The sequence below is a fragment of the Oncorhynchus mykiss genome, chromosome 13, assembly GCF_013265735.2.
Source record: "Oncorhynchus mykiss isolate Arlee chromosome 13, USDA_OmykA_1.1, whole genome shotgun sequence".
NCBI classification, from domain to species: domain Eukaryota; kingdom Metazoa; phylum Chordata; class Actinopteri; order Salmoniformes; family Salmonidae; genus Oncorhynchus; species Oncorhynchus mykiss.
Window position 1 is genome coordinate 6,485,852 of NC_048577.1, and position 18,198 is coordinate 6,504,049.

General features: G+C 47.1%; 1 protein-coding gene across 5 annotated transcripts in view; it reads right to left on the reverse strand.

Moving 5' to 3' along the window:
- LOC110487211 (calmodulin-regulated spectrin-associated protein 3-like) overlaps positions 1-18,198 on the reverse strand; it is a 38,224-nt gene that overhangs the window by 15,379 nt on the left and 4,647 nt on the right. For 3 of the 5 annotated variants that reach the window (XM_036940008.1, XM_036940007.1, XM_036940005.1), the window contains exons 2-8: positions 15,235-15,503; positions 14,589-14,729; positions 10,951-11,028; positions 10,357-10,389; positions 8,434-8,484; positions 6,693-6,831; positions 6,250-6,389 (exon numbers count right to left, since the gene is read on the reverse strand). In XM_036940008.1, the coding sequence (XP_036795903.1) occupies positions 6,250-6,389; positions 6,693-6,831; positions 8,434-8,484; positions 10,357-10,389; positions 10,951-11,028; positions 14,589-14,729; positions 15,235-15,503 (851 nt within the window). Of the gene's footprint in view, positions 1-6,249; positions 6,390-6,692; positions 6,832-8,433; positions 8,543-10,356; positions 10,390-10,950; positions 11,029-14,588; positions 14,730-15,234; positions 15,504-18,198 lie in introns of those variants that run through there. The other 2 variants (XM_036940006.1, XM_036940009.1) reach the window with 2 other exon arrangements.

Below are 18,198 nucleotides of genomic sequence, written 5' to 3' on the forward strand. Positions count from 1 at the left end.
GTAACCCCCAACAGGGGAATGAACACAGTAATGGTACAGGGTAACCCCCAACAGGGGAATGAACACAGTAATGGTACAGGGTAACCCCCAACAGGGGAATGAACACAGTAATGGTACATGGTAACCCCCAACAGGGGAATGAACACAGTAATGGTACAGGGTAACCCCCAACAGGGGAATGAACACAGTAATGGTACAGGGTATCCCCCAACAGGGGAATGAACACAGTAATGGTACAGGGTAACCCCCAACAGGGGAATGAACACAGTAATGGTACAGGGTAACCCCCAACAGGGGAATGAACACAGTAATGGTACAGGGTAACCCCCAACAGGGGAATGAACACAGTAATGGAACAGGGTAACCCCCAACAGGGGAATGAACACAGTAATGGTACAGGGTAACCCCCAACAGGGGAATGAACACAGTAATGGTACAGGGTAACCCCCAACAGGGGAATGAACACAGTAATGGTACAGGGTAACCCCCAACAGGGGAATGAACACAGTAATGGTACAGGGTATCCCCCAACAGGGGAATGAACACAGAAATGGTACAGGGTAACCCCCAACAGGGGAATGAACACAGTAATGGTACAGGGTAACCCCCAACAGGGGAATGAACACAGTAATGGTACAGGGTAACCCCCAACAGGGGAATGAACACAGTAATGGAACAGGGTAACCCCCAACAGGGGAATGAACACAGTAATGGTACAGGGTAACCCCCAACAGGGGAATGAACACAGTAATGGTACAGGGTAACCCCCAACAGGGGACTGAACACAGTAATGGTACAGGGTAACCCCCAACAGGGGAATGAACACAGTAATGGTACAGGGTAACCCCCAACAGGGGAATGAACACAGTAATGGTACAGGGTAACCCCCAACAGGGGAATGAACACAGTAATGGTACAGGGTAACCCCCAACAGGGGAATGAACACAGTAATGGTACAGGGTAACCCCCAACAGGGGAATGAACACAGTAATGGTACAGGGTAACCCCCAACAGGGGACTGAACACAGTAATGGTACAGGGTAACCCCCAACAGGGGAATGAACACAGTAATGGTACAGGGTAACCCCCAACAGGGGAATGAACACAGTAATGGTACAGGGTAACCCCCAACAGGGGAATGAACACAGTAATGGTACAGGGTAACCCCCAACAGGGGAATGAACACAGTAATGGCACAGGGTAACCCCCAACAGGGGAATGAACACAGTAATGGCACAGGGTAACCCCCAACAGGGGAATGAAAACAGTAATGGTACAGGGTAACCCCCAACAGGGGAATGAACACAGTAATGGTACAGGGTAACCCCCAACAGGGGAATGAACACAGTAATGGTACAGGGTAACCCCCAACAGGGGAATGAACACAGTAATGGTACAGGGTAACCCCCAACAGGGGAATGAACACAGTAATGGTACAGGGTAACCCCCAACAGGGGAATGAACACAGTAATGGTACAGGGTAACCCCCAACAGGGGAATGAACACAGTAATGGTACAGGGTAACCCCCAACAGGGGAATGAACACAGTAATGGTACAGGGTAACCCCCAACAGGGGAATGAACACAGTAATGGTACAGGGTAACCCCCAACAGGGGAAGGAACACAGTAATGGTACAGGGTAACCCCCAACAGGGGAATGAACACAGTAATGGTACAGGGTAACCCCCAACAGGGGAATGAACACAGTAATGGTACAGGGTAACCCCCAACAGGGGAATGAACACAGTAATGGTACAGGGTAACCCCCAACAGGCGAATGAACACAGTAATGGTACAGGGTAACCCCCAACAGGGGAATGAACACAGTAATGGTACAGGGTAACCCCCAACAGGGGAATGAACACAGTAATGGTACAGGGTAACCCCCAACAGGGGAATGAACACAGTAATGGTACAGGGTAACCCCCAACAGGGGAATGAACACAGTAATGGTACAGGGTAACCCCCAACAGGGGAATGAACACAGTAATGGTACAGGGTAACCCCCAACAGGGGAATGAACACAGTCATGGTACAGGGTAACCCCCAACAGGGGAATGAACACAGTAATGGTACAGGGTAACCCCCAACAGGGGAATGAACACAGTAATGGTACAGGGTAACCCCCAACAGAGGAATGAACACAGTAATGGTACAGGGTAACCCCCAACAGAGGAATGAACACAGTAATGGTACAGAGTAACCCCCAACAGGGGAATGAACACAGTAATGGCACAGGGTAACCCCCAACAGGGGAATGAACACAGTAATGGTACAGGGTAACCCCCAACAGAGGAATGAACACAGTAATGGCACAGGGTAACCCCCAACAGGGGAATGAACACAGTAATGGTACAGGGTAACCCCCAACAGGGGAATGAACACAGTAATGGTACAGGGTAACCCCCAACAGGGGAATGAACACAGTAATGGTACAGGGTAACCCCCAACAGGGGAATGAACACAGTAATGGTACAGGGTAACCCCCAACAGGGGAATGAACACAGTAATGGTACAGGGTAACCCCCAACAGGGGAATGAACACAGTAATGGTACAGGGTAACCCCCAACAGGGGAATGGACACAGTAATGGTACAGGGTAACCCCCAACAGGGGAATGAACACAGTAATGGTACAGGGTAACCCCCAACAGGGGAATGAACACAGTAATGGTACAGGGTAACCCCCAACAGAGGAATGAACACAGTAATGGCACAGGGTAACCCCCAACAGGGGAATGAACACAGTAATGGTACAGGGTAACCCCCAACAGGGGAATGAACACAGTAATGGTACAGGGTAACCCCCAACAGGGGAATGAACACAGTAATGGTACAGGGTAACCCCCAACAGGGGAATGAACACAGTAATGGTACAGGGTAACCCCCAACAGGGGAATGAACACAGTAATGGTACAGGGTAACCCCCAACAGGGGAATGAACACAGTAATGGTACAGGGTAACCCCCAACAGGGGAATGAACACAGTAATGGTACATGGTAAGTTATATACCTGCTGGAGCGCGTGCTACGTGGTGGGTGTTGTTATGGTGACCAGTGAGATATACCTGCTGGAGCGCGTGCTACGTGGTGGGTGTTGTTATGGTGACCAGTGAGATATACCTGCTGGAGCGCGTGCTACGTGGTGGGTGTTGTTATGGTGACCAGTGAGATATACCTGCTGGAGCGCGTGCTACGGGTGGGTGTTGTTATGGTGACCAGTGAGATATACCTGCTGGAGCGCGTGCTACGTGGTGGGTGTTGTTATGGTGACCAGTGAGATATACCTGCTGGAGCGCGTGCTACGGGTGGGTGTTGTTATGGTGACCAGTGAGATATACCTGCTGGAGCGCGTGCTACGTGGTGGGTGTTGTTATGGTGACCAGTGAGATATACCTGCTGGAGCGCGTGCTACGGGTGGGTGTTGTTATGGTGACCAGTGAGATATACCTGCTGGAGCGCGTGATATGGGTGGGTGTTGTTATGGTGACCAGTGAGCTGAGATAAGGCGGAGCTTTACCTAGCAAAGACTTATAGATGACCTGGAGCCAGTGGGTCTGGCGACGAATATGTAGCGAGGGCCAGCCAACGAGAGCATACAGGTCGCAGTGGAGGGTAGTATATGGGGCTTTGGTGACAAAACGGATGGCACTGTGATAGACTGCATCCAATTTGCTGAGTAGAGTGTTGGAGGCTATTTTGTAAATGACATCGCCGAAGTTGAGGATTGGTAAGGTTTACGAGGGTATGTTTGGCAGCGTGAGTGAAGGAGGTTTTGTTGCAAAACAGGAAGCCGATTCTAGATTTAATTTCGTATTGAAGATGTTTAATGTGAGTCTGGAAAGAGAGTTTACACCTAGGAGTTTGTAGTTGTTCACATATTCCAAGTCAGAACCGTCCAGAGTAGTGATGCTAGTCGGGCGGGCGGGTGCAGGCAGCGATCGGTTGAAAAGCATGCATTTAGTTGTACTAGCGTTTAAGAGCAGTTGGAGGCCACGGAAGGAGAGTTGTATGGCATTGAAGCTTGCCTGGAGGGTTGTTAACACAGTGTCCAAAGAAGGGCCAGATGTATACAGAATGGTGTCGTCCGCATAGAGGTGGCTCAGGCATCTGCCGCAAGAGCGAGATCGTTGATATATACAGAGAAAAGAGTGTGCCCGATAATTGAGCCCTGTGGTACCCCCATAGAGACTGCCAGAAGTCCGGACAACAGGCCCTCTGATTTGACACACTGAACTCTTTCTGAGAAGTAGTTGGTGAACCAGGTGAGGCAGTCATTTGTGAAACCAAGGCTATTGAGTCTGCCGATAAGAATACAGCGATTGACTGAGTCGAAAGCCTTGGCCAGGTCGATGAAGACGGCTGCTAAGTACTGTCTTTTATCGATGGCGGTTATGATATTGTTTAGAACCTTGAGCGTGGCTGAGATGCACCCGTGACCAGCTCGGAAACCGGATTGCACAGCGGAGAAGGTACGGTGGTATTCGAGATGGTCAGTGATCTGTTTGTTAACTTGGCTTTCGAAGACTTTAGAAAGGCAGGATGGATATAGGTCGGTAACAGTTTGGGTCTAGAGTGTTTTGTTGAGCAGCATCCCCCTTCGAAGTGGGGGATGACCGCGGAAGCTTTCCAATCTTTAGGGATCTCGGACGATACGAAAGAGAGGTTGAACAGACTGGTAATAGGGGTTGCAACAATGGCGGTGGATAATTTTAGAAAGAGAGGGTCCAGATTGTCTAGCCCAGCTGATTTGTACGGGTCCAGGTTTTGCGGCTCTTTCAGAATATCTGCTATCTGGATTTATGTGAAGGAGAAGATGGGGGGGCTCGGGCAAGTAGCCGCGGGGGGTGCGGAGCTGTTGGCCGGGTTTGGGGTAGCCAGGAGGAAAGCATGGCCAGCCGTAGAGAAATGCTTATTTGAAATTCTCGATTCTCGATATCGGTGGTGACAGTGTTACCTCGCCTCAGTGCAGTGGGCAGTGCAGTGGGCAGCTGGGAGGAGTTGCTCCTATTCTCCATGGACTTTACAGTGTCCCAAAACTTTTTGGACTTTTTGGAGTTTTACAGGATGCACATTTCTGTTTGAAAAAGCTAGCCTTTGCTTTCCTAACTGACTGCGTGTATTGGTTTCTGACATCCCTAAAAGTTGCATATCGCGGGGACTATTCGATGCTAGTGCAGTCCGCCACAGGATGTTTTTGTGCTGGTTGAGAGCAGTCAGGTCTGGAGTGAACCAAGGGCTGTATCTGTTCTTAAGAACGACCAGGCATCCTCGACTGACGGGATGAGGTCAATATCCTATCAGGATACCCGGGCCAGGTCGATTAGAAAGGCCTGCTCGCAGAAGTGTTTTAGGGAGCGTTTGACAGTGATGAGGGGTGGTCGTTTGACCGCGGACCCATAGCGGATGCAGGCAATGAGGCAGTGATCGCTGAGATCCTGATTGAAAACAGCGGAGGTATATTTGGAGGGCAAGTTGGTCAGGATAATATCTATGAGTTTGCCCATGTTTACGGATTTAGGGTTGTACCTGGTGGGTTCCTTGATAATTTGTGTGAGATTGAGGGCATCTAGCTTAGATTGTAGGACTGCCGGGGTGTTAAGCATATCCCAGTTTAGGTCACCTAGCAGAACGAACTCTGAAGATAGATGAGGGGCAATCAATTCACATATGGTGTCCAGGGTACAGCTGGGAGCTGAGGGGGTATATAACAGGCAGCAACAGTCAGAGACTTTTTCTGGAGAGATTAATTTTTAAAATTAGAAGCTCGAACTGTTGATGAGAATTTGTAGGGTGTTTAAGGTTTAAAAAGGCTTCTAAAGTTTGTAATGTCTGCTTAAAAATGATTTGACTTGATTTGCCCTAATTAAAAATACCCCTACAAAAAAAGGCCATTATATTATAATCCACATTCCACAATCAACATTCTCCTATTGCTGCAGCAAAGTGGCTCAAATTAAGATCCTACATCTGTATGTTCCTACATCTGTAAGTCTATGTTCTGGACAGAGACGGCGCTATAGAGTTGCACATACGTGTAGTGTTGGTTTAGAGGTGTAGTACTATGTCCTGGACAGAGATGTGCCTACGTGTAGTGTTGTGGAGAGGTGTAGTACTATGTCCTGGACAGAGATGTACCTACGTGTAGTGTTGTGGAGAGGTGTAGTACTATGTCCTGGACAGAGATGTACCTACGTCTAGTGTTGGTTTAGAGGTGTAGTACTATGTCCTGGACAGAGATGTACCTACGTGTAGTGTTGGCGGGGCGTAGAGCAGGTCCTCCAGCTCCAGGTGACAGCACCTCTGTAGACTGGTCTCACTGATCTCTCTGATCAGCTGCAGGTTATACAGACTGTCTGCTACTGACATGGTGTCCTTCAGACACACATCTAGAGGAGAGGGGCAGGGGGAGGAGGAGGAAGAGGGGGAGGAAGAGGGGGAGGGGGAGGAAGAGGAAGAGAGGGGGAGGGAGAGGATGCAGGAGGGTGAAGGGGTAGGAGGAGGGTGAAGCCAGAGGAGGATGGAGGAAGGGAGAGGGGTAGATATCAGAGTGTGAGAAATGTAAGCAAGATGCTACAGTGTGTGTGTGTGTGTGTGTGTGTGTGTGTGTGTGTGTGTGTGTGTGTGTGTGTGTGTGTGTGTGTGTGTGTGTGTGTGTGTGTGTGTGTGTGTGTGTGTGTGTGTGTGTGTACCCTCCAGTGGCAGCAGGTCAGGACAGTAGTAGTGCAGAACAGCAGCTATAGCACAGCCATTAGACAGATCCCTTACACCAGACACCAGAGGAAAAGTAGGAGTCTGCTTAGACAGAACCTTATCCTTCCTATAACGGATCTGACAGAGAGGGAGGGAGGGAGGGAGGGAGGGAGGGAGGGAGGGAGGGAGGGAGGGAGGGACATGAGAGAGAGAAAAAAACAACAATTAACTACCTATTGTTGAATAAGTTATTCAGACCAAAAGGCCCAGAATTACCCCACAATACAGATGACTTTGCCACGATGTTTAGAGAAATGATCAAGACATGTCATAAACTCCACAGCCAGCCAATAATCTACCAACACAGCAGAGAAAAGAAATCTGACAAACCAAGCACAAGACTTACTGCAGCACAGTACTTTGCTGAGCACACACACACACACACAAGCAGCGCACACGCTGAACAGAGTTATGGCTCACATGTCAAACGAGACACTGCAGTGAAAAGAGGGATGGGAGACAGAAAGAAAGAAAAGAAAGGAAGAGAGTTGTGATGAAGCAGTGTGAGCTGAGACTATAGCGCTCTCTGGTGGACATGCAGTGGAACAACAGGCAGTACAACCACAAGGCACTTGAGTGACTGAACCACTAAGGAGAAAGAAGAAATCAAGTGAGACCAGAAAACGACATCCAATGGACTTTGGCGCAAAAGCCATGACAGGGAGACATGGTAGAGTGGTAACGTGCGTGCAATCAGTTTCTCCCAACGCCACATGGGTACACTGCAGCATCCACCAAGAGGCTCTTGCTGCCAAGGGAATGCCTGACAGCTTGAAAGACGTTTTGGACAGTACAGTGAAAATGGTTAACTTTGTTAAAGCAAGGCCCCTGAACTCTCGTGTATTTTCTGCATTATGCAATAGTATGGGCAGTGACCATGTAACGCTTTTACAACATACAGAGGTGCGCTGGTTATCAAGGGGCAAAGTATTGACACTTATTTTTGAATTGAGCGACAAGCTTAAAATTGTGTGTTAGCAGACTGAAAAACAACAAGCTCCTTCCTCTAGAGAACTGTGTTAGCAGACTGAAAAACAACAAGCCCCTTCCTCTAGAGAACTGTGTTAGCAGACTGCAAAACAACAAGCTCCTTCCTCTAGAGAACTGTGTTAGCAGACTGAAAAACAACAAGCTCCTTCCTCTAGAGAACAGTGTTAGCAGACTGAAAAACAATAAGCTCCTTCCTCTAGAGAACTGTGTTAGCAGACTGAAAAACAACAAGCTCCTTCCTCTAGAGAACTGTGTTAGCAGACTGAAAAACAACAAGCTCCTTCCTCTAGAGAACAGTGTTAGCAGACTGAAAAACAACAAGCTCCTTCCTCTAGAGAACTGTGTTAGCAGACTGAGGACAACAAGCTCCTTCCTCTAGAGAACTGTGTTAGCAGACTGAAAAACAACAAGCTTCTTCCTCTAGAGAACAGTGTTAGCAGACTGAAAAACAAGAAGCTTCTTCCTCTAGAGAACAGTGTTAGCAGACTGAGGACAACAAGCTCCTTCCTCTAATATATAGGGTTTCCATCCCCAGAGAGCAGGGTTGGAATGTCTGTCTGTCTGTCTGTCTGTCTGTCTGTCTGTTAGCTGAGAGAGAGAGACGAGGAAGAGGAGGAGGAAGAGGAGGAGGAGGAAGAGGAGGAAGAGGAGGAGGAGGAGGAGGAGGAAGAAGAGTGGCGTATACGTTACCACTGGAGGTTTATTCCCAGACTCCTCCTTCAAACAAAAAGCGATGGCATGCTGGATGAGGATGGCAGAGAGAAGGACAGGCGTAAACACCCACGGGTCGCCATGGGAACTGCCATACACAGTCACGTGACGAGGGGCAGGCGGGGGACAGGGGGGTTGAGGAGGGGGGGGGGGGGGGGGGGGGGAGCAGAGATACATTAAGGTAAGAACCCCCTTCTCACCTCCCCACGATGCACAGGAGAGAAGTTTCCCCTAGGTACAGATCTAGGATCAGTTTCCCCTCGGTACAGATCTAGGATCAGTTTCCCCTAGGTACAGATCTAGGATCAGTTTCCCCTCCCCCAATCCTTAATCATTAGTGGGGAAAATGCACAAACTGACCAAAGATCAGTCCGGAACTTCGCCCTACTCTAGCCCCATCACCCCCTCCACCATCTACACGGAGTGTACAAAACATTAGGAACACCTTCCTCCTCCATTACATTTGTTGTCCCATTTTGTCTCAATTCATCAGGGAATGGACTCTGCAAGGTGTGGAAAACATTCCAACGGGGTGCTGGTCCATGTTGACTCTGCAAGGTGTGGAAAACATTCCAACGGGGTGCTGGTCCATGTTGACTCTGCAAGGTGCTGAAAGCATTCAAACGGGGTGCTGGTCCATGTTGACTCTGCAAGGTGCTGAAAGCATTCAAACGGGGTGCTGGTCCATGTTGACTCTGCAAGGTGGTGAAAACATTCCAACGGGGTGCTGGTCCATGTTGACTCTGCAAGGTGGTGAAAACATTCCAACGGGGTGCTGGTCCATGTTGACTCTGCAAGGTGTGGAAAACATTCCAACGGGGTGCTGGTCCATGTTGACTCTGCAAGGTGTGGAAAACATTCCAACGGGGTGCTGGTCCATGTTGACTCCAATGCTTCCTACAGTTGTGTTGAGTTGGCTGGATGTCCTTTGGGTGGTGGACCATTCTTGATACACACGGGAAACTGTTGAGTGTGAAAAACCCAGTAGCGTTGCAGTTCTTGACACAAACCCTGTGACCCTGGTACCTACTACCATACCCCGTTCAAAGGCACTTAAATCTTTTGTCTTGTCCATTCACCCCCTGAATGGCACACATACACAATCCATGTCTCAATTGTCTCAAGGCTTAAAAATCTTTCTTTAACCTGTCTCCTCCCCTTCATCTACACTGGTCGAAGTGGATTTAACAGGTGACATCAATAAGGGATCACAGCTTTCACCTGGATTCACCTGGTCAGTCTCATGGAAAGAGCAGGTGTTCCTAATGTTTTGTCCACTCAGTGTAGAGGTAGATGATGAGAGGTGAGTTGTCCGTAACCACAGGATCAGGGGCTGCAGTCATAAAGCCTCTTAGAGTGCTGATCTAGGATCAGTCCCCTCCTTTTATTCCTTAAGATTTAAGAGGCCAAACTGATCTTAGACCAGCACTCCTACTCTGAGACGCTTCATGAATATGGACCCGCTGTCAGTGACTATAACCTCAGAGGTTCAAAGTTCATAAGGTCAGGGTCATGTATATAGTGTCACACAGCAGGGAGAGAGAGAGAAAGTGGGAAAGAGAGAGAGAAAGTGGGAAAGAGAGAGAGAAAAGAGGAGGAGAAAGAGAAAAGAGGAGAAAGAGAAAGAGAAAAGAAGGGGTGGATAGATATAAAGCATTTCGAAAGAGAAACATTATTTACAATGAGGCAGACATATCATGAGAGAGAGAAGAGCGAGAGAGGAGAGAGAGAGAGAAGAGAGAGATAAAAGAGAGAGAGAAGAGCAAGAGAGGAGAGAGAGAGAGAGAGAGAAGAGAGAGATAAAAGAGAGAGAGATAAAAGAGAGAGAGAGAGCGAGAGAGAGAGAGAGAGAGAGAGAGAGAGAGAGAGAGAGAGAGAGATATATAAAAGGAGTACACTTACTGGGACCAGTTTCCAGTACCAGCGGGTGGGACACTGCCATACAGAAGCGAGAGATGTGAGAGAGGAGAGAGAGAGAGAGAGAGAAGAGAGAGATAAGAGAGAGAGAGAGAGAGAGAGAGAGAAGAGAGAGATAAAAGAGAGAGAGAGATAAAAGAGAGAGAGAGAAGAGAGAGAGAGAGAGAGAGAGAGAGAGAAGAGAGAGATAAAAGAGAGAGAGAGAGAGAGAAGAGAGAGATAAAAGAGAGAGAGAGAGAGAGGAGAGAGATAAAAGAGAGAGAGAGAGAGAGAGGAGAGAGATAAAAGAGAGAGAGAGAGAGAGAGAGAGAGAGAGAGAGAGCAGTAGAAGTGATAAAAACTTTAGGGACACAGCAGTTTAGTCTTTAGTAGCAGTCTTATTTTGATGTTTAGAAATGCTTGCATGTGTGTGTGTGTGTATTTATTGACGTGTGTATGTGTATGTGTGTGTGTATGTATGTGTGTATGTGTGTGTGTATGTGTGTGTTTATGTATGTGTGTGTGTGTGTGTGTGTGTGTGTGTGTATGTGTGTGTTTATGTATGTGTGTGTGTTTATGCATGTGTGTGTATGTACTAACTGTTGGTTGAACAGGCTGTGGGTCTGTGCAGGTTGGGACCTCCTCATCCTCAGTGCTCTCTCTCAACTTCTGATTCAACTGCAGAGAGAGACAGACAGTTAGAGACAATCACATGTCCACAGTACTATGGTCCTAATCTAGAATGACCAGGTTGTGTTCTAGAATGCCTTGGACATACGTGTTCTAGAATGACCTGGTTGTGATCTAGAACGTTCTGGTCGTGTTCTAGAATGACCTGGTTGTGATCTAGAACGTTCTGGTTGTGTTCTGGTCGTGTTCTAAAATGATCTGGTTGTGATCTAGAACGTTCTGGTCGTGTTCTGGTCGTGTTCTAGAATGACCTGGTTGTGATCTAGAACATTCTGGTTGTGTTCTGGTCGTGTTCTAGAATGACCTGGTCGTGTTCTGGGGTTCTATAAAGACCTATTGATGTTCTAAAATGACCTGTTTCTGATCTAGAGCGTTCTGGTTGTTCTTCTGGTCTTGTTCTAGAATGACCTGTAGGTCTGGGAGATAAATCAATATAAATAAAAATTGAGGTAATTACTTCCCTCAATAACGATATCAAAACGTTTAGATACATTTTCGATAACGTCGATATAGAATAATTAGGTCCAGCAGTCACCTCTGTGACGCAGGAGGAACGTGCGGAGAAGTGACAATGTGCACGTGGAGAGGTACACGCCCACTAAACACCACATAGCACCTGGAGTGATGGAGTCGCCACTATTAACCAGGACAAATGAGTGATGTAGGTGAAAACAGAGGCAGTAATAGCCGTGGAGAAGGAGCAGGAGCAGATTCACCTGGAAGTGGTTTGGCTTTTAGAAGTCCGACAAAGAGCAGAACAATGTTCGGTGCAGATTGTGCCGTAGACGGGTGGCTACCAAGTCTGGTAATACGACAAACCTTTTCACCATCTGAAGCAAAATCACTCTTTGGAACATGCAGGGAGTTTGAGTTTAAAGAGCTGTCTCAGATGGTCAATGAGGGACATGAAAACCCAGCTTCTTCACCACAACTGACAGCTAAAAAGAGAAAAGTCACTGGGTCGTTTTAAAAAAAAGCCATTCTCCACCACCACAGGTCTTACTGAAATCCAGCTGGTAGACAAGGAACTCAGCTGCTACCTTCAGTCTCCTGATGCTGACAGTGAATCCACTGGACTGGTGGAAGATCCAACCAAAAACACTTTCCCAAAGTCAGCCACCTGGCACAGCGCTACCTGTGCATTCCTGCGACCAGCTCCCCCTCAGAGGGTGTTCTTAGCACAGGTGGCAACATAGTGACCTGCCATAGGGCAGCTTTAAAGCCAGAGACCGTAGACGGTGGCAACATAGTGACCTGCCATGGGGCAGCTTTAAAGCCAGAGACCGTAGACAGGTGGCAACATAGTGACCTGCCATAGGGCAGCTTTAAAGCCAGAGACCGTAGACGGGTGGCAACATAGTGACCTGCCATAGGGCAGCTTTAAAGCCAGAGACCGTAGACGGGTGGCAACATAGTGACCTGCCATAGGGCAGCTTTAAAGCCAGAGACCGTAGACGGGTGGCAACATAGTGACCTGCCATAGGGCAGCTTTAAAGCCAGAGACCGTAGACGGTGGCAACATAGTGACCTGCCATGGGGCAGCTTTAAAGCCAGAGACCGTAGACAGGTGGCAACATAGTGACCTGCCATAGGGCAGCTTTAAAGCCAGAGACCGTAGACGGGTGGCAACATAGTGACCTGCCATAGGGCAGCTTTAAAGCCAGAGACCGTAGACGGGTGGCAACATAGTGACCTGCCATAGGGCAGCTTTAAAGCCAGAGACCGTAGACAGGTGGCAACATAGTGACCTGCCATAGGGCAGCTTTAAAGCCAGAGACCGTAGACAGACTTGGCTTTCTGGCTTGTAAAGACAACAACGACCCCAACTTCAACAGATATAATACATATTGACTTGGCTTTCTGGCTTGTAAAGACAACAACGACCCCAACTTCAACAGATATGATACATATTGACTTGGCTTTCTGGCTTGTAAAGACAACAACGACCCCAACTTCAACAGATATAATACATATTGACTTGGCTTTCTGGCTTGTAAAGACAACAACGACCCCAACTTCAACAGTTATAATACATATTGACTTGGCTTTCTGGCTTGTAAAGACAACAACGACCCCAACTTCAACAGTTATAATACATATTGACTTGGCTTTCTGGCTTGTAAAGACAACAACGACCCCAACTTCAACAGATATAATACATATTGACTTGGCTTTCTGGCTTGTAAAGACAACAACTACCCCAACTTCAACAGTTATAATACATATTGACTTGGCTTTCTGGCTTGTAAAGACAACAACGACCCCAACTTCAACAGTTATAATACATATTGACTTGGCTTTCTGGCTTGTAAAGACAACAACGACCCCAACTTCAACAGTTATAATACATATTGACTTGGCTTTCTGGCTTGTAAAGACAACAACTACCCCAACTTCAACAGTTATAATACATATTGACTTGGCTTTCTGGCTTGTAAAGACAACAACGACCCCAACTTCAACAGATATAATACATATTGACTTGGCTTTCTGGCTTGTAAAGACAACAACTACCCCAACTTCAACAGATATAATACATATTGACTTGGCTTTCTGGCTTGTAAAAGACAACAACTACCCCAACTTCAACAGATATAATACATATTGACTTGGCTTTCTGGCTTGTAAAGACAACAACGACCCCAACTTCAACAGATATAATACATATTGACTTGGCTTTCTGGCTTGTAAAGACAACAACGACCCCAACTTCAACAGTTATAATACATATTGACTTGGCTTTCTGGCTTGTAAAGACAACAACGACCCCAACTTCAACAGTTATAATACATATTGACTTGGCTTTCTGGCTTGTAAAGACAACAACGACCCCAACTTCAACAGATATAATACATATTGACTTGGCTTTCTGGCTTGTAAAGACAACAACTACCCCAACTTCAACAGATATAATACATATTGACTTGGCTTTCTGGCTTGTAAAGACAACAACGACCCCAACTTCAACAGATATAATACATATTGACTTGGCTTTCTGGCTTGTAAAGACAACAACGACCCCAACTTCAACAGATATAATACATATTGACTTGGCTTTCTGGCTTGTAAAGACAACAACGACCCCAACTTCAACAGATATAATACATATTGACTTGCACTATTTGTTTTTTTATTTTTGTATTTCTTGCTCATGACTTGTAAGGGTTTACAGCTTTTTAAAAAAGTGGAGTTAAAATGTTATTTGTGAGTTCTACTTCTGACAATAAATAAGAAGCAAAGTGTTCAGGCAGGCTTGAGTCTGAAGCAGATATGCACCTTTAAAACATTATTTGATTAATATCATGATAATTATCGTGCCTGAATGAAAAATATATATATATATATATATATCGTGATAATTTATTTGCCATATCGCCCAGCCCTAATGACCTGGTTGTGTTCTAGAATGACCTGGTTGTGTTCTAGAATGACCTGGTTGTGTTCTAGAATGACCTGGTTGTGTTCTAGAATGACCTGGTTGTGTTCTAGAATGACCTGGTTGTGTTCTAGAATGACCTGGTCATTTTCTGGTTGTGTTCTGGTCTTACCCGGTTAACCCAGAAGAGGAGGGCATTCTCCCACGGAGCCCCGCCTCCCATTTTCTCTGCCTCTGCAGTCATCTTAACCTTGCCCACCGTCTCCATGGCAGCCAGTGACATCAGCGAGTCAATCAGGACCAGGTGGGCCCTCTAGACCAATCAGACAGAGAGAAACAGACCATGAGCCAATCATAAGAAAGCAAAGGATCAACAATAGGAGTACCATTAGGGTTACACACACACACACACACACACACACAGTAACACACACACACTGTAACACACACACACTGTAACACATACACACACACACTGTAACACACACTCACACACACACACACACACACACACACACACACACACACACACACACACACACACACACACACACACTGTAACACACACTCACACACACTGTAACACACATTCACACACACACTGACACACACACACACACAGACACTGTAACTCACACACTGTAACACACACTGTAACACACACACACACACTGTAACACACACACACACACACACTGTAACACACTGTAACACACACACACACTGTAACACACACACACACTGTAACACACACACACTGTAACACACACACACACACACTCACACACACACACACTCACACACGCACTGTAACACACCGTCTTGATGGGCGTGTGGCTGAGGTCTTCCTCTGTGATGGCCACATCCTGGTCCTTGGGCTCCAGGCCCCTCTTGGTGAGGAGCTGCAGAAGTGCGGAGTTGTCCCCTGGGGGCCCCTGAGGAGCGGGCTTGGAGACCCCGTGGAGCAGGGCCTGGGTCCTACAGTACAGCTCAGGGGACAGGAGTAGCTGGGAGACAGAGGGCTTGAGGTGCTCCTGCTCATACTTGTCTCTGTACAGAGGCTCTCGCAGCTCCACCGGGACATTCTCTATGGTGGATGAGAGGGGTAAACAATGAGGAACTGTAGAACTACCTGAACATTCTCTATGGTGGATGAGAGGGGTAAACAATGAGGAACCGTAGAACTACCTGAACATTCTCTACAGGGAGACAGAGGACAACCTATAGAGTTAGAACTGTAGAACTACCTGAACATTCTCTACAGGGAGACAGAGGACAACCTATAGAGTTAGAACTGTAGAACTACCTGAACATTCTCTACAGGGAGACAGGACAACCTATAGAGTTAGAACTGTAGAACTACCTGAACATTCTCCCCCCCCCCCCCCCCCCCCCCCCCTCTATCTCACTCTCTCCCACTCTCAATCAGTTACTACAGAGAGAAAGAAAGGATGAAAGAGTGAATGTACAGACTCTCTCTCTCTTCATCTCTCTCGCTCTAGACAGGCATATCACACAGAGGACAGATATAATGTCATTATCTGCATGAACAACTCAGCCAGGCGACAGTGTGTGTGTGTGTGTGTGTGTGTGTGTGTGTGTGTGTGTGTGTTTCCTCTCTGGCAGTCAGACGAGATGGACTCAGCTTAGAGCTCTTGCACACAACACCAAGAGTGGACCACATTCTGCGGCATGGCACTGCAACACACACATCCCTCGGCTGAGCTCAGTGACCCATATCCCTCTGCTGCTCTAGGAGAGGGAAGGATGATCTGAGAGATTGGAGCAGCTCTCCCACTGGCAAGGAAGAAAGAAATATCTAACTCTGGACTGGACTACTCCCCTCCTCCTCTCTCCTCTCCTCCTCTTCTCCTTTCTCTCTTGGAGTCGGCTCCAAGAAGAAAGAGAGAGGACAATAATTCCAGGTGGGCTGTTGAGAGAGGGAGCAAGGGGAAGAAGGAGAGGAATCTGATCGAGGCTGCGTCTGATTGGCTGTAAACATAGTGTGTCCTTTGTTATCAGCAGGACTATGGTCCTTGACACACACACACAAACACACATACATACACACACACACACACACACACACACACGCACAAACATACACACACAAACACAAGCACACTAAACTATAGTAGATTCAACTCTGTGTGTTCAAGCTACAGAACACTGGAGATAAATGGAACGCTGGTTGCCATGGTAACGGCAGAAGAGGAGAAAGCCATTCCGTCTCAATCAAAAGGAATGACTGTGGCTCTGGACTGTGGCTCAGCAGGGCCCAGCTAACCCAATTAGCATCATTGCTAATCTAATCCAGTAGAAACAGGTTAAGAATGCTAAAACAGCAGAAACACACACAGGGCAGAGGAGGTTCAAAACAAACAGAGGCTTTGACTAAGACTGTATGGCAAGGAGGGTTGTGTACAACATACACAGCTATGTAAAGACCAGTGGAGGCTGCTGAGGGGAGGACGGCTCATAATAATGGCCGGAACGGAGCAAATGGAATGTCACCAAACACATGGAAACCATGGAAACCATGTGTTTGATGTATTTGATACCATTCCACTGATTCTGCTCCATCCATTACCACAAGCCCTTCTTCCCCAATTAAGGTGCCACCAAGCTCCTGTGGTAAAGACACACACACATGCAAATACACACACACACACACACACACAATGGATCCTAAACTAAACACACACAATGGAATGTGTTCATTAACACAAAGGGGAAGAAGGAGAGGAATCTGACCGAGGCTGCATCTGATAGGGCACACTATGTTTACAGCCATTGTTATCAGCAGGACTATGGTCCTTGACACACACACACACAGAAACACACACGCACACACACACACACACAGAAACACACACATACAGAAACACACACACACAGAAACACACACCAACAGAAACACACACACACACACAGAAACACACACAGAGAAACACACACACACAGAAACACACACACACACAGAAACACGCACACACAGAAACACACACACACACAGAAACACACACAGAAACACACACACAGAAACACACACACACACACAGAAACACACACAGAAACACACACAGAAACACACACACACACAGAAACACACACAGAAACACACACAGAAACACACACACACACACAGAAACACACACACATCATGTCTGGCACAGGATCCTCTATTGATCTGTTATAGATTTAGAAGTCACTTAACCTCCATGAAGACACTTACTTTAACAGTTTACACTATAATACCAATGTTACAGTGCAAGACAGAGTGCATCTGTGCATCAGTGTGTGTGCCAGATGTTGACGTTTGTTTTCCAACTTCCGCATTGGCTGCTGACTGAGATTTCTGTCGGGAATAGGCTACTAACAACATACATCAGGTAGCCTTCAACATACCTCAGGTAGCCTTCTACATACATCAGGTAGCCTTCAACAAACGTTAGGTAGCCTTCTACATACATCAGGTAGCCTTCAACAAACGTTAGGTAGCCTTCTACATACGGAAGGTAGCCTTCAACAAACGTCAGGTAGCCTTCTACATACGTCAGGTAGCCTTCAGCCTTCTGCATACGTAATTTAGCCTTCTACATACGTCAGGTAGCCTTCAGCCTTCTACATACGTCAGGTAGCCTTCTACATACGTCAGGTAGCCTTCAACATACGGAAGGTAGCCTTCTACATACGTCAGGTAGCCTTCTACATACGTCAGGTAGCCTTCTACATATGTCAGGTAGCCTTCAACAAACGTCAGGTAGCCTTCAACATACACC